The sequence below is a fragment of the Erythrolamprus reginae genome, chromosome 1, assembly GCF_031021105.1.
Source record: "Erythrolamprus reginae isolate rEryReg1 chromosome 1, rEryReg1.hap1, whole genome shotgun sequence".
In the NCBI taxonomy this organism is placed as follows: Eukaryota; Metazoa; Chordata; class Lepidosauria; order Squamata; family Dipsadidae; genus Erythrolamprus; species Erythrolamprus reginae.
This window is the reverse complement of record NC_091950.1, coordinates 319,833,715-319,849,825: the sequence shown is the minus strand read 5'-3', so window position 1 is coordinate 319,849,825 and position 16,111 is coordinate 319,833,715. Positions and strand designations below refer to the sequence as shown.

The 16,111-nt window shown below is 34.8% G+C and overlaps 1 protein-coding gene across 9 annotated transcripts in view; it reads right to left on the bottom strand.

Moving 5' to 3' along the window:
* The window catches only part of STXBP5 (syntaxin binding protein 5), a 134,015-nt gene that overhangs the window by 31,549 nt on the left and 86,355 nt on the right, over positions 1 to 16,111 (bottom strand). For 5 of the 9 annotated variants that reach the window (XM_070733681.1, XM_070733682.1, XM_070733684.1 and 2 more), the window contains exons 12-19: positions 15,496 to 15,643; positions 15,334 to 15,401; positions 14,523 to 14,563; positions 13,642 to 13,862; positions 10,518 to 10,696; positions 9,011 to 9,136; positions 6,290 to 6,441; positions 4,452 to 4,535 (exon numbers count right to left, since the gene is read on the bottom strand). In XM_070733681.1, coding sequence (XP_070589782.1) covers positions 4,452 to 4,535; positions 6,290 to 6,441; positions 9,011 to 9,136; positions 10,518 to 10,696; positions 13,642 to 13,862; positions 14,523 to 14,563; positions 15,334 to 15,401; positions 15,496 to 15,643 — 1,019 coding nt within the window. The remainder of the gene's footprint in view (positions 1 to 4,451; positions 4,536 to 6,289; positions 6,442 to 9,010; positions 9,137 to 10,517; positions 10,697 to 13,641; positions 13,863 to 14,522; positions 14,564 to 15,333; positions 15,402 to 15,495; positions 15,644 to 16,111) is intronic. The other 4 variants (XM_070733683.1, XM_070733687.1, XM_070733689.1 and 1 more) reach the window with 1 other exon arrangement.

Genomic DNA, 16,111 nt, shown 5'->3' with positions numbered 1-16,111 from the left:
GATTGCTACCCCCGACTGATTTGTTTAACCAATCCCTTTTAACAGGAGATGTTCATGATGATTGGAGAATGGCCAGTATTGTGCCTATCCACAAGAAGGGCAATAGAGAATAAGCTAGTTAGCTTGATATCAGTTATAGTTAAAATAATGGAGACTTTACTCAAAAAGAGGATAAATCAGCACCTAAAAACCAATAACTTATTGGACCTAAACCAGCATGGCTTTACTGAGGGCAAATCATGTCAGACTAATCTTATTTATTTCTTTGACTAGGTCACAAAGGTGTTGGATGAAGGTGGTGCCATGGATATTGCCTATCTGTACTTCAGCAAAGCTTTTGATACGGTTCCACATAAAGAGCTGATAGATAAGTTAGTGAAGATTGGACTTAATCCCTAGATAGTTCAGTGGATATCAGAGGGTTGTTGTTAATGGCGAGTATTCTGAGCAGAGCCTGGTTATAAGCGGTGTGCCACAAGGGTCTGTTCTAGGTCCTATTGTTTTTAATATCTTTGTGAGTGACATAGGGAAAGGTTTGATAGGGAAGGTTTGCCTGTTTGCCGATGACTCTAAAGTGTGGAATAGGATTGATATTCCTGGAGGCGTCTGTAATATGGCAAATGATTTAGCTTTACTAGATAAGTAGTCAAAGCAATGGAAACTGCAGTTTAATGTTTCCAAATGTAAAATAATGCACTTGGGGAAAAGGAATCCTCAATCTGAGTATTGTATTGGCAGTTCTGTGCTAGCAAAAACTTCAGAAGAGATGGATTTAAAGGTAGTGATTTCTGTCAGTCTCAAAATGGATGAACAGTGCAGTCAGGTGGTAGGGAAAGCAAGTAGAATGCTTGGCTGCATAGCTAGAAGTATAACAAGCAGGAAGAGGGAGATTGTGATCCCGCTGTATAGACCGCTGGTGAGACCACATTTGGAATACTGTGTTCAGTTCTGGAGACCTCACCTACAAAAAGATATGGATAAAATTGAACGGGTCCAAAGACGGGCTACAAAAAATGGTGGAAGGTCTTAAGCATAAAACTTATCAGGAAAGTCTTAATGAACTCAATCTGTATAGTCTGGAGGACAGAAGGGAAAGGGGGGACATGATCGAAACATTTAAATATGTTAAAGGGTTAAATAAGGTTCAGGAGGGAAGTGTTTTTATTAGGAAAGTGAACACAAGAACAAGGGGGCACAATCTGAGATTAGTTGGGGGAAAGATTAGAAGTAACATGAGAAAATATTATTTTACTGAAAGAGTAGTAGATGCTTGGAACAAACTTCCAGCAGACATGGTTGGTAAATCCACAGTAACTGAATTTAAACATGCCTGGGATAAATATATATCCATCCTAAGATAAAATACAGGAAATAGTATAAGGGCAGACTAGATGGACCATGAGATCTTTTTTTGCCGTCAATCTTCTATGTTTCTATGTTTCTAAGCCCTTATGTCTTTTAGCCTTATGTCTTTTACTGGTAATAAAATGGGGAGGAGAAAACAAGAATATAAAGTAAAGCAGCAAGGGCTTAAAACTTTCCTTCACTATCACCCCTTTTCAGAGAGGCATGTCTCTTGGGATTTTGCATGAAGCTGCTGAAAGAATAGTAGATTCAAAAATTCCTGGGAAAAACATCTCATTGATGAGAAGATTCAAGAACTGGGGAATAAAAATTATTTTGTTACATAAATAGAAGCCATGTCACTGTTTGAGATGCATATTGTTAGCAGTTAGAACTTTACAATTTAGACATATCAGCACAAGATAAATAATGAACAGTACACTAGCCACTTTTTAGAGGGCTATTTTATGGCCTACTTCTACAAAAATAACTTGGAGGACATTACTATGTTTGAATTGAGTGAAAGTTTACTATTTTTATCATAGCATTTTTGGTGAAAGGATCTTTTGTTGTTGTTGCAAGTAACATATGCAATCATTTTATAATTTTGCAATTACTACCAGTGGGAGTGATTTGTACCACCTGCAAAATTTGTTTTCCAATATTTTTGTCACTTTTTAAAAATTCAGGTAAAAAATTAGGTGTAAATAATTCTGGAAACTATATACGTTGTATAATAACTTACCGTACTCTGTATTTTTTACTCTAAAATCATATGTTGTAACTAGACTTAAGAAAATAAAGAAAGCCTTAGATAATCTCTTTGGTACTTTGTATATCTATTTTTTGTTTCTATTTCTGCAGTAGAACATCCTGTACTGATATTAGATCATTATGATGGGTAAAACGTACACTGCTCAAAAAAATAAAGGGAACACTCAAATAACACATCCTAGATCTGAATGAATGAAATATTCTCACTGAATACTTTGTTCTGTACAAAGTTGAATGTGCTGACAACAAAATGAAATTGATTATCAATCAGCATTGCTTCCTAAGTGGACAGTTTGATTTCACAGAAGTTTGATTTACTTGGAGTTATATTGTGTTGTTTAAATGTTCCCTTTATTTTTTTGGGCAGTATAATTATCTGTCCTATTTCTTTTGAAGTCATAGTGGTACAGAAGTATCTTATTAAAAGAGATTTCAGTATATATCCTGTTGTAATTACTGTGAAAAATATAAAATATAAAATATTTGACAAATTCAAAGTTACAATGCCAAATATGTGCAAAAGGTCCTCCCTCATGAAGAAAGCCCTGACATGTTATTCCCCCAATAAGAAAGCTTTGAAGAATAATCATTCTTGAGCAAAAGGAACTTTTAGTGAATTATTGACATTTCAGAGAAATCTGGGTTCTTGACATCTCTTTATTTCACCAAAGAGGATTGGAAGAGAAGAGATGATAAAAATTCAACAAGGCTTAAGAGATGAATCCAAACCCTTAGCAGAATACTGTATATGTTGACCATGCCAATCTGAGAGAATACAAATGGAGTAGAATCAATGTTGAGACCATCATGAAAGACAACGACCATGTGACCAAGATGTGTAGCACATGCTAGCTTGTGAAGAAACACTCTGAAGTCCATTATAGCAAGGTGAGAAACTATAACCATCAAATGGTGGACTTTACAGGATTCCCATCCTTCACTCATAAGGATCCAGTAGGAAGAGATTACTTTCAATTTAGCTTAAAGCTACAACATTATTTGCATGTTTATTTGTAAAAAACATTGAAACATTGTTCAATGCATGACAATATTCAGATACAGTGTTCCCTCGATTTTCGCGGGTTCGAACTTCGCGGAACATCTATACCACGTTTTTTCAAAAATATTAATTAAAATATACTTCGCGGTTTTTCCTCCTATACCACGGTTTTTCCCGCCCGATGTCATTGCTAAACTTTTGTCTGCCTTTAAAAAACATTTTTAAAAATAAACTTTAATAAATAAACATGGTGAGTAATAATCTAAATGTTTGCTAAGGGAATAGGAAATTGTAATTTAGGGGTTTAAAGTGTTAAGGGAAGGCTTGGGATACTGTTCATAGCCAAAAATAGTGTATTTACTTCCGCATCTCTACTTTGTGGAAATTCGACTTTCGCGGGCGGTCTCGGAACACATCCCCCGCGAAAATCGAGGGAACACTGTAGTCCTCAACTTTCACAACTTTGTTGTGAGCTGCCCCATTGCTAAGTGAGGCAGTTGTTAAGTTAATTTGCCAATCTTTCTTGCCACAGTTGTTAAATGAATCACTGCAGTTGTTAACTTAGTAACATAGTTTATTAAGTACATCTGGTTTCCCTATTGACTTTGCTTTTAGAAGGTAGCAAAAGCGGGTGACGTAATCCCGGGCCACTGCCACTATCGTTAATATGAGTTGGCAAGGATCTGAATTTTAATCACATGACCATGGGGATGCTGTAATACTCGCAAATGTAAAAAATGGACATGTCATTTTTTTAGTGACATTGTAACTTTTAGTGGTCACTAAATGAACTGTTGTAAGTTGAGGACTACCTCTAGTGATGTTGCTATGAAAATAAAATAAAAAAGCATTACTGAAAGCAACAGCAAATGCCAATTAATTTTTTTTCTTTTTCATCTGACAGTTAATTCATTTGGTATGAACTATAAATTATGTAACATAGCAGGAAAATTCAAATATTGAATCTGGAAAAGGCACCTTATTTACTGGCTTGTAAAGAGACCAGATAAGACAGTTTCTTATATAGCCTCTTTCCAAAGCCTGTACTAAAAGGTACCTGTAATAACTACATAGTGCTGGTGAGGTTTGGCAACTGTTAGCTGTAAACCAAATATTCTACAGTGTAACTGGCACAAAGAGATGAAGCGGATATGGAAGAACCATGTGTATTCTGTATCTTGCACTAAAAGTATAACAATATGTATCTTTGTAAATATAAAAATCTATTTTTGTTCATACAACTGTTAGAAAAGTGCTAACATAAAATAAATCTCAGGAAATATGAATAATTATGCTGAACCTAAATCTACTACATTGTCATTAGATAACTTACATATGTTAGAGATGAGATGATTTTTCTCAGAGTCTGAATATAAGCTAGAGTGGCCACACATGCAAGAAACAACAGCCAGCATGCCTTAGTGAAGCAATAAAAAGAAAAGACAAAACACCAACATTTTGCATTGGAAGCCAAAAAAATCTACTGCAGAACTTGATTTGTGTAAAATGTATTAGAAATAGAATCTGTTTAAAAAAATTAATGATTTCTATTATTTGCCTAGAAGAAAGCTAGAAATACATTTTTATACAATTACCATGTTTTCCCGAAAATAAGATTCTGTCTTATATTTTTTTGAACCTTGAAATGAGCGTTTGGCCTTATTGCTAGGCACTCAAAAGCCTGATTGGGCTTATTGTCAGGGAATGTCTTATTTTTGGGGAAACAAAGTACTTCAGTTGATTACAATATAGAGCTACTATAAACCTTTGAAAAAGACATTAGTTCTGGTCCTGTCCTCTTGGTCACCAGAAAAAAATGTCCATTCTAGTTTATTATGTGATATTTGAAAGTACTGTCATATCTTTTCTCAGTCATCTTTTCTACTGGTTGACTCTTTCAAGGCTTGACTTCCAGATACTTCACCATTTGGAAGTCCTTCTCTGAATTTGTTCTCATTTGTCACCATCCTCTTTTAACTGTGATGCCCATAACTAGATACAGTATTCCAAATGGAATCTCACCAGGGCAAGAGTAGAATTAATTATTAATTATTACTTCCCAAGATCTGGACTCTATTTAACATTTAGCACCCAAAAAGTAACATTTGCCCTTTTAGCAACAATCCCCTATAGCTAACTGAATTTAAGTTGTAATCAACAAGAATACTCAGATGCTTTTTACAGTATTACTGCCAAGCAAGATTTTCATCATTCTATACATTTTTCCGATCTAGATTTAGAACTTTAATTTTCCTGCCCACTAAATTCCATTCAATTAATTCCATTCCATTCAATTAATTCCATTTGGCCTAACTGCTCAAGATTGTCTAGATCATTTTGAGTCTTTTTTCATCTAAACTCCTCCTCCTCCTCCCAGTTTGGTATCATCTATAAATCTGGTAAATATTATATAAACAATCTTATCCAAGCCGTTAATTTTTTTAAAAAAAGGTGACTAGGACAGTTCTCTCTGATACTTTACTTGATACTACCCTCCAATCAGAAATGTTAATGACCAATGTTTTGAGAAATCAACTGTGGACACAGCTAAATATTTGACTCCTTTAAAAATGAAATATCATGTGGTACTCTGTTGAAAGTTTGCCTTCACTAACCTCACTAACATTATATCTACATTATATCTACAAAGTTAGCAACTCTATCAGAGAAGGAAACGAAGATAGAATCACATGACTCCTGTTAATTGTAGCATGCCTATCCTAAACTTACAAAAACAGCTGTTTAAGAAGGTGTTAATAGCTGCCTAGTCCTAGAGAGTAGTGTTCAGCACTTCCAGAATTATCTGTTCAGACAAAGGCCACATTTCCTAATGACAGAGAGACTGTTGACCTTTTTTAGCCAATCAAATTTAATGTACTATAATTAGTATGGAATAAAAATAAAAATGAAAGATGGGACAAGTGTTGGGGGTTATGACTGAAGTAATTAGTTCAGAAACTTTCAAATAGAAATCCATGAGGAAGAATTTGAAACTAATGAAACAGAATATGAAAAAGGTGTTAGTGTCTGAATAATTTAGGATGAGTAAGTCTGTCCATGACAACTATCTATGTAGCTACAATCTGACTTCGATTACTTGTCATTTTCAAAGAAAAACCTAGTAATCCACACTTCTAAAAAGCAAAGTATATGTTTTTATTAGCCCCTTACCTCCAGATGGTTGTCTACTTTTACGTGGAGATCGAGGTTCCCTCCGATAAGGATCATTAGAGCCATACAATTCAATAGTGCCAAGGTTTAAAAGCATGGTCTTTTGAATGTAATCAACCATTGCAATACCATTACAATTACCAAAAACTACTCTGGAAAAGAGTTATTGAGGAAAAAACATATTTCAGATGAATGTTTTCTACTGATATCTTAATTTTCTAATATGCACATTTAGACTAAAATGGTAACTGAAAAATAACTTTAATAATAGTAAAATGGATTTATTTTAAGTATCTGAATATCAGCCTCTTCCTCAAGGTTTCCTGCTCTCATTACATTCTGATTCTCTTATTCTCTCATCAAAGATTTTAATTTTTGAAAACACTTTCCTTTAGCTAGAGCTCCAGAATATAGTTTCATTATTATCAGTTTTTCAGACATTCTGCCTTTTGATTAAAACATAGCAACATATCAAACCAATAAATATTTTATTATAGTCACAGATTTTTGACACAGATTTTGACAACAACCCTTTTTTTAAATCTATAAAATAGGTGAAAATGAATGGAGCCTAATATAGATTTATATCTATATCTATCTATCTATCTATCTATCTATCTATCTATCTATCTATCTATCTATCTATCTATCTATCTATCTATCCACACATACACATATATACGTGTGTGTGTGTGTGTGTGTGTATTCTGTACATACCTGGTATACCCAAATAGGGAGGCAGCATATCTATCTAGCTATCTATCTATCTATCTATCTATCTATCTATCTATCTATCTATCTATCTATCTATCTATCTATCTATCTATCTATCTATCTATCTATCTCATCCTCCTTGCCTTTCGCAAACTTCTTAAAACCCACCTCTGCCGTCAGGCATGGGGAAATTGATTCCCCTGGGCTGTTTACGTTTTATGTAAGGTTTATCTGAGATGTATGACTGTTCTTTATATTAAGGGGTTTTAAATTGTTTTTAACTATTGGGTTTGTACTGTTTTCTTGTTGTGAGACACTCCGAGTCTTCGGAGAGGGGTGGCATACAAATCTAATAAATAATAATATCTATCTATCTATCTATCTATCTATCTATCTATCTATCTATCTATCTATCTATCTATCTATCCACACATACACATATATACTTGTGTGTGTGTGTGTGTGTGTGTGTGTGTGTATTCTGTTGAGTCACCTGGTATACCCAAATAGGGAGGCAGTGCATACATACATACGTGTATGTATGTATGTATGCGCAGCCTCCCATATTTGGGTATACCAGGTGACTCAACAGAATATATATATATATCCTAGTTTCCCTTAATTTTCAAATTCAGCAAAAAAGCCATGTGACATATATATATATATAAAATCCCTTTTCATTATCAGCAAAAATATGTTACATACATTCATATGTGTGCGTGCGTGTGTGCGTATGTACACACACCACAAAATTTTAATAAAATAGTCCTTTAATATTAAGTTCCACATTGGCTGCTTAATTTATTAAACAGCAATAACTTTAAAAATACAGAAAAAATATTAATACATTATTATGCCATGGGAATTTTGGTTTACATTTTCTAGACGTGTAAACAGTTTCACAAATTAATCATCCATATAATTGAACAGATACAACACCAATCAAGTTGGGCAATCTGAATGAATACTGTTTATAATACAAAAAAGAACACCACTTTACTCCAATATAATTATGGTACTTGTGAATTAAGGGGCTTCTTACATTAAAAATTAGAGAATATTTAATAGATAGCAATGGACAAAGATGCAAATAGCAGAAGCATTTCTGCTGAAATATAACAATGTCTTTGAAGATTAGCCAGCAGTTAGGATTGCTTATCTAGTTATTTTTAACTCTTTCTCTAGTACTTTAACCGGTCTTTCCTTTTTTCTCTGTACTGTACACATTCCCCTCATCTTATTACCATTCAGTTTTGTTCCCTTTCTTTCTCTCTCCCTTCCCAGGATAGTTACACTTTCCTCTTTGCTTTATATCAATCATACTTTTTAAAAATTTCTATTTTTAAACATTTGTTCTGTAAGGAAAATATATATATATATATACATCTTATTGTTCATGAAATAATGATTGGCATATAAATGTGGGTTTAATTAATTTTATAAAGGTGTGCTTTATTTTAAAAGCAATTAATCTTTTCGGAAAAATATGCCATACACATCTTACATCAATGGTTATTTCTTCCACTATTTCTTATACAGAAATATAACAGGTTATTATAATTAAGGGGACTCTAGACTAAGACTATAGCGCTACTGTAATATATACCAGTAGGTTAATATAGCTGTATATAACATGAAAGTACAGTATCTGGATAAAAAAATAGTAGGTTCTGTTGCTACTTTTGTGAGATTAAATATACAACTTCAGTAACAGAGTTGTTAATGCTTGGAATGCACGACCTAGTTTCTTCCCCCAAATCCCAAAACTCTACCCTTAAATGTCTACTCTTGACCTCACCCCATGCCTAAGACGTTTTTAAGGGGCATGCATAAGCACACCAGCATGCCTACTGTCCCTGTCCTAAAGTTTACTTGGATCCATTTCATGTATTCATAACTATGTTTATACTTATATCTGTTATCTAATACATGCCTAGTTAAATAAATAAAATAAAATAAAATATTATCTAAGAGAGATAAAATGTAAAACCAGTTTACAGTACTTACAATCCATAGGTAGAGTTGATTGCAAGACTTGTTATTTGCTGAGGAGGTTCACCACTCACCCATACTAACTGGATAACTAACTCCGTCTGGTATCCTGGAGACTGTTTAAGGGGAGAATTTTTAACTCTGCAACATAAATGAAAAGTGCATTAATACTTAGCTGTGGGAAAGTCTTTTTCAAAAGATATATATTTTATTATTGCTTTTACACATTTCTGCCTGCTAGAGCAGCTGTCAATATTTACTGAGAAATAGCTCATAGATCTGAAGATTCTTTAAACATCCACAAGCAAACATTTACAGCAAAGCATGCAAGTGTAAACATTTGATTTATAAAAATGCTGTTTTTGAATTTTTATCTATTCTTGTATTTATTCAGTTTTTATCCCACCTCAATCTTACATTCTCAGATGTCACAATAAAACATTAAAAGAATGAAAACAAAAACTTTCACAAGGCTCAGAGGTTGCCTAGTCAGATACTATGATCAATAATATCAGAAGCTGCTGCCAGGTCTAAAATGACAAAGGGAACTGATTGCTGTCTCAGTCTATATGAGAGCCTAAGCCTAGATTAAAGAAAGTCATCTCAGTGACATTCCACAGAAAATAAATACTATAAATCACACAATATTTATACAAGACTATGAGATATAGAATGTCTGAGAATCATTCTCTTTAGCAAAGGTAGTGTTTATTGTCTTCTTTTAGTAAGCCAGGACCTGATCCAAATGTAAGGGGGGTATTAACAGGCTCAGAGATCCACGATTGTTCCTTTAACTACCCCTCACAATGGCCAGGATGGGCAGGGGTCCAACCTACTTATAACAATGGATAGCACTCTGTTCACTTCCTCAGAACAAACAGTCCAAAAGGAATTCCAGAGAACAAGGCAAAATAATATCCCAGTTATTACCACAGACACTGCCTTTGGAGATGAAGACTGTGGTGAGTCTGAGTAATTTTGTGAACAATGTATTGTGCAAATTGGTCACAGCATCCAGGAAGGCGAGGTCTCTGTTGACATTTCCTCAGGAATCAATAGAATGCATTAGGTGCTTTGGATGAGCCATTCAAATAATCTTGCCATCCTATGGAGGTGACTTTAACTGTAACTAAGTGATGACAGGATCTGACCATAACAATAGGATATAAAATCCCCTTTAGTTCCAGATTGTATATCAGCATTACAAGGCAAATATGAAATTTGAAGCATGACCACCTACTTATATCAGGCCATAGGTGACTTGAGATATGATTGTGGAGGCCAAGAATTCCAAAGCCTTCTCAGAGTCAGTGCGTAAAGCAGGGAAGATGAATTAACCCAGCGTTAACAAGTGATAGTTCTAAACCACTAGTCGTTATGTGCTAAGATTCTGAAGCTGACTACAGTATATTTTAATGTTCTAACTAAAACAATATGTGATAAAATACATTGAAGTATTTCCATCAGCTTAAGTACTCAAGATAAGCAATACCCACTATTTAGAATACACTATTGTACTTACTTTAAACATGGAACATTATCACGAAGTCCATCAGAGGAACTACTGCTAGTGGAGGGATGAGACTGGGGAATGATGGATTGAGGATTGGAACCTGTGCCTGGAGTAGGTAATGGTGGCATCTGCTCAGGATCAGGAGATTCTATATAATTTATTTCATACAATAGCCGTATTTCAAGCATCTGCAAATGAGAATGAAAAAGCACAAACTTGATAACAAGAATTTAAAATTAGTGACGCATTCTCTTGTCAATATCCTGAAACTAAAATGCATCTATTACAAAAACAAAGCAGATACTTTATGAAGATGTCACCCAGGGCTCTAGCTTCCATAAAGGCAGACATTAAAGAATGCTACTTTTGAGTTTGAGTGCTAGAGAGCTACATACAGGGCAAATTCTTCTAGTTGATGTCATTAAATATTAACACCAGTACTTTGAGCTGCTACTAAAAGCTTACAAGAAACCAGAATAGATGACTCTGAAATAACAGAGGAGATTTTGGCTCATCTTTGTCAATTAAGCTAATTCCAGCACTCCATATCACTGGAACTCCTATATCACGTTCCCAAGCCTGAGGCAATAATCAACTATTACTGCTAGACAGCCAGAACTAGCTCAGCATCCTACTCTGGTTAAAGAATCATTATATTTCTACTCTTGTCATTCAACACCTAAGAGACTCCGTAAGCATTTCCATCCAGAATAAATGACAGCCAATCAGATTTTTATACTGTATCTTCTTATACTGAGATCCTACCATAGTCTCCATCAAGTCCATAAACCTAATCAAACAATCAATAATAGAATAAACCATTTTTCCTGGACTTGATAAAAATGAACTGACAAAACAAAAACATCTCTCAATTGAAAACAGCTACAGATAATCCAGACAAGAATTTACATTGCTAAGCAATATTGCTATAAAGTGTGATTTCATACAACCATGTTGCTTAGTTACAACAAGCCTGGCAGTCTCTGTTGCCATCATTAATCAAGGATTGCAATTAATTTACTGAGGACCTCCTTGTGACTTTCAGCAAGCAAAGTCAATGGGGAAGTTGGCAGGAAGTTGCAAGTCAAGGTTCCTCACAAGCAAACTGGCTGGTGGCTGCTGTGATGCAGTTGGGCAGTGGGTGAGTCCCCCCCAGAGTGTGGAAGGGTGCACAGATGATTGCCACAGCCTGGCAAAAGCATGTCTGAAAGTGGAGGGAGTACAAGAAAGTGGGCAGATGGATGCTGTATCCTGCAATGAGTTTGATCATCTGTGCAGGATGTATGGGAAAGTAAGCAGAAGTGGGAAAGACTTATAGTAGATACCTTTTTTTTGGAGTATAAGATTGATTAATTAATTAATTAATCTTATACTCCAAAAATTACATTTATATGCCCCCCAACTCTCAAAGGATTCTGGGTGGCTAAGATGTGCCTTTTCCCCCCTAACAGATGGTAGAAATGTTGGTGCATCTTATACACCAAATACAGTGATACCTCATCTTACAAACTTAATTGGTTCCGGGATGAGGTTCTTAAGGTGAAAAGTTTGTAAGATGAAACAGTGTTTCCCATAGGAATCAATGGAAAAGTGATTAATGCGTGCAAGCCCAAAACTCACCCCTTTTGCCAGCCAAAGTGCCCATTTCTGTGCTGCTGGGATTTCCCTGAGGTTCCCCTCCATGGGAAACCCCACCTCCAGACTTCCGTTGCCAGTGAAGCGCCCGTTTTGCGCTGCTGGGATTCACCTGCTGGGATTCTCCTGCAGCATCACAAAAACACGGAAGTCCAGAGATGGGGTTTCCCATGGAGGGGAGCCTCAGGGGAATCCCAGCAGCGCAAAAACGGGTGCTTCGCTGGCAACGGAAGTCCGGAGGCGGGGCATCCAAGCAGCAGCGGTGGGTTTGTAAGGTGAAAATAGTTTGTAAGAAGAGGCAAAAAAATCTTAAACCCAGGGTTTGTATCTCGAAAAGTTTGTATGACGAGGCGTTTGTAAGACGAGGTATCACTGTAAAGCCATTTTTGGTCTCCCAAAGCCCTGCCCCCACATCTCATTTTTGTGAAAAATAGGTCTGTTTTTCACAAAAACAGGATATGCAGTGGATTTAGGAGACTTGCAGAACACTCCTTGGGGCAGGGGGAAGGCAAAATCACCCCCATTTTTGCGAAAAACAGGAAAAAACCAAGCATTTTTTTGCAAAAACAGGGGCGTTTTTGCCTACCCTCATCCTCCAAGAACACTCTGCAGGCCTCCCAAATCCTATGCGCTCCCTGTTTTTTGCAAAAACTTGTGACAAATGAGCCCATTTTTGCAAAAAAAGGGGCATGCAGAGGGCTTGGGAGGCCTGCAGAGTGCTTTTGGGGGCTGAGGAGGACAAAAACTTTTTTTTCTTACCTCTTTGAAATCTTAGTGCGTTTTATACACCAGTGTTTCTTATAGTTCAAAAAATACGGTACTTGCATCCTTTCCTACTGACATTCCCATTGATTGATTGTAGTAAACTAGAGGGAAGGTCACAAATGACAATCATGTGGCTGTGCAATGCTGCAACCATCATAGATGTGAGCTGGTTACCAAGTGGCCAGTTCACAATCACATGATCACAGCAATGCTGGGACAGCCAGAACTTAACAGACACATTTTAAGTACCATTTGTTCAGCATCCATCCTCATTTTGAACAGTTGCTGAATGAGTGACCAAGGACTACCTGTACTAAACTTTCTATCCCACAGGTACATAGAGATACCAGAGAGCACAAGGGGAGAAATTGTCAGGGCCTAATGATTTTCTGTGACTGAGCTGTAAGGTAAAAGAAACATTTCACAGGGATGATTTAATTGCTATACTTATCAAATTTTGTTGAATTGTATTTGCAATGAATAAGGCCACTTATTCCCAGTCCTAGGGAAGTAACCACAAATATAATTGTCTCTTTAATAGATTTCAATCTGAAGAACTGATGAAACAAAAATTATGCAAGTTTATTTGTTATTTATTTATTTATTTTATTTATTTATTATTGGCATTGTTACTATATTTTCTCTCTTAAAATATAGGGATCTTGATAAAAATAGATATGAATGTTAAGTGAATGCCACTTAAGTAGAAATGAATTTAAGTGAATGTCATTACCGGAATAACTTCTGTTGTTATTTCTTGTTTGCTGAATTTGTAAACAATGACATGTGCAGAAACTCCTGCTATGCACAGCATCCTGCTCTCTGGACACCATGAGATGATCTGAATGGCATATGGATCTTCATCTACTATGTCAGTGCTTGGCCTATCTTCTTTATTTCGAGTTTTTTCAAATACTTTAGCTGTTTTTAATTTGTATAGTACTTGCAAAGTTACTAGGAATAAAATAAGAAATAACATTGGTTATATGAAATCATTTTGAGGAGACTATTTCACCATTTTGAAATAGGAATATTATTCAAGCGATAGAATTCTTAAACAGACAACAGGGATATTATTCAAGCAATGTAATTCTGAAACACAGGTTATATTGCAGGATGTTTTAAGTTTCATTAATATTGGTTGACATCAAATATCAATGCATAGAAACAGCTGTGCCTGAATTGAATTTACTGTAGGAAAGATATTAACCCTACAATCTCTAGTCTGAGTCTTAAATATACCTTTTAAGAAAAATAAAGGATTTTCAACATGAATACTTAATTTATAAATTTAAAAATTGTTAATTATGATATGGCACTGACAGAATGCATGATCAAAAATTGATAAGTTTTTAAAAATTGTCCTATTCAAGATAGACAATTCTGTCACAACTAATTTAAAATACATTTATTTCAATTGGATCCAAGCAAGACTGATATTAATATTTAATATTCAAACAAATAAAGAAAAAATGAGACAAGTAATATGACTACTATCATAATGTCACTACTGTCATTCATATTATGCTGTTCTTATAACAGCTTTTACATGTTAAATGGCTTTTGGTATGTGTGGGGGAATAAGAACCTTATTGAAAGTGGCAAATCACTCACTTGCAGAAGCATCCCAAAACTTGACTGATCCATCTGCATGCCTATTAAAATATGAAATGTTTTTAAAAGTATTTTTAGAAATTGAACAGTAGTGAGATTTACTTAGTTATGCTGAATTTATATAACAATTGTACAGCTTTATATATTTTTTGATTTCTTAGCATTGACATATTATTAGTTCAACATTATAAGCAAACTATTGTCCTGAAGAGAAATTAGATTTGTCCTTTTCTTTTCTTCCAACCTAAGTCTGGATAATTTTTTTTATTCCCGTAAAATATAGTTATTGAATGTTGCGATTTAACTTTATTAAAATTCAAAAATATTTTATACTGTCTTAGAATCTAGAAGGATTAATTGTCTTTGGTCTCATTAATCATTTAATAATTTGGAGCCTTTTTGTTCTATAGGGCAAACCAAGGCTACAGTGGTGGGTTACTACTGGTTCGTCCTGCCTTGAGCGAAGCGGTAGCAGTAGCGGCAGGAGGCTCCAACCAGCCCCCCAGATGTCATCACAGATGATCTGCGCATGAGCAGAAGATTCAGTTTCGAACTGGCAGCAAAGGTAAGTGAAACCCGCTACTACTATAATCTTAATACTTACTAAAGAATAAGCTTGAATTAATTCAAACAAGATTATTTTTAAATTGCACAAGAAGCCAATCCTATCTGTGTTGTTCTCAATTCTACTTTTTATTACACTAGAATGATCAATGAAATCTATTGAAAGAAATAAACGTAACATACATTATAATCAAGATTTTCAATTCGTAGTGATGTTGTGTTTGGCATCTACTATTTTATTACTTACCCAGTAATGATAATCTCTGGATAACTCTGTGTGACCAAACCCCAATTTCCACCATTGATAGGCCATTCCTATTAAAAAATAAATTAAATCATAATAACAATTGCCCACCAATATATATAGAACAGTAATTCAGAATATGAACTTAAAACCTTTTTTTTTTACCTTTTTACTATAGCCTTGACGTTTTTGTCGTGCACCCACTGAATAAAGTGCTGGAATAAGGTCTACAGGGCAATCAGCAAAATATTCACAACAAGTGACTGGAGATTCATGTATATTCAAGGGATATGGATTCTCAAATATAGGATACCTTTAATGAAGTGTTGAAAAGACAAGGATTGTCATTCTTTACATATTAAATTTGATACTGTTCAAATTTTTTGGTGATAAAAATATTAAAAAAGAAAAAGAAATGAATACAATAGAAGAAATGTAGCACTTTAAGAACACTTGAAGCATAATCACTGACCATCACTAGTGTTATATATTGATTGCCAGTAGTTTTATTCATATGTATGTGTGATGTATTCTTATGTCTTTGCTGGTGTATGTGTATGTATATTGTACTTTATGCCAAGGGTTTGGCATTTGTAAGAAAATATGTGTATGAAAAATGGGAGTACAAGATATCTATTAAAAGTGCATCACAGAAAGGTGATACAAGATTTTATTATGGAAAAATTTAGTTAATGAAATTCACTAAAAATGTATGCTTAGAGACTTCTAAGAAGGCTCAACAAGGAGAAAGATCCTCAAGACTGTTCTTAAACTCTACAGT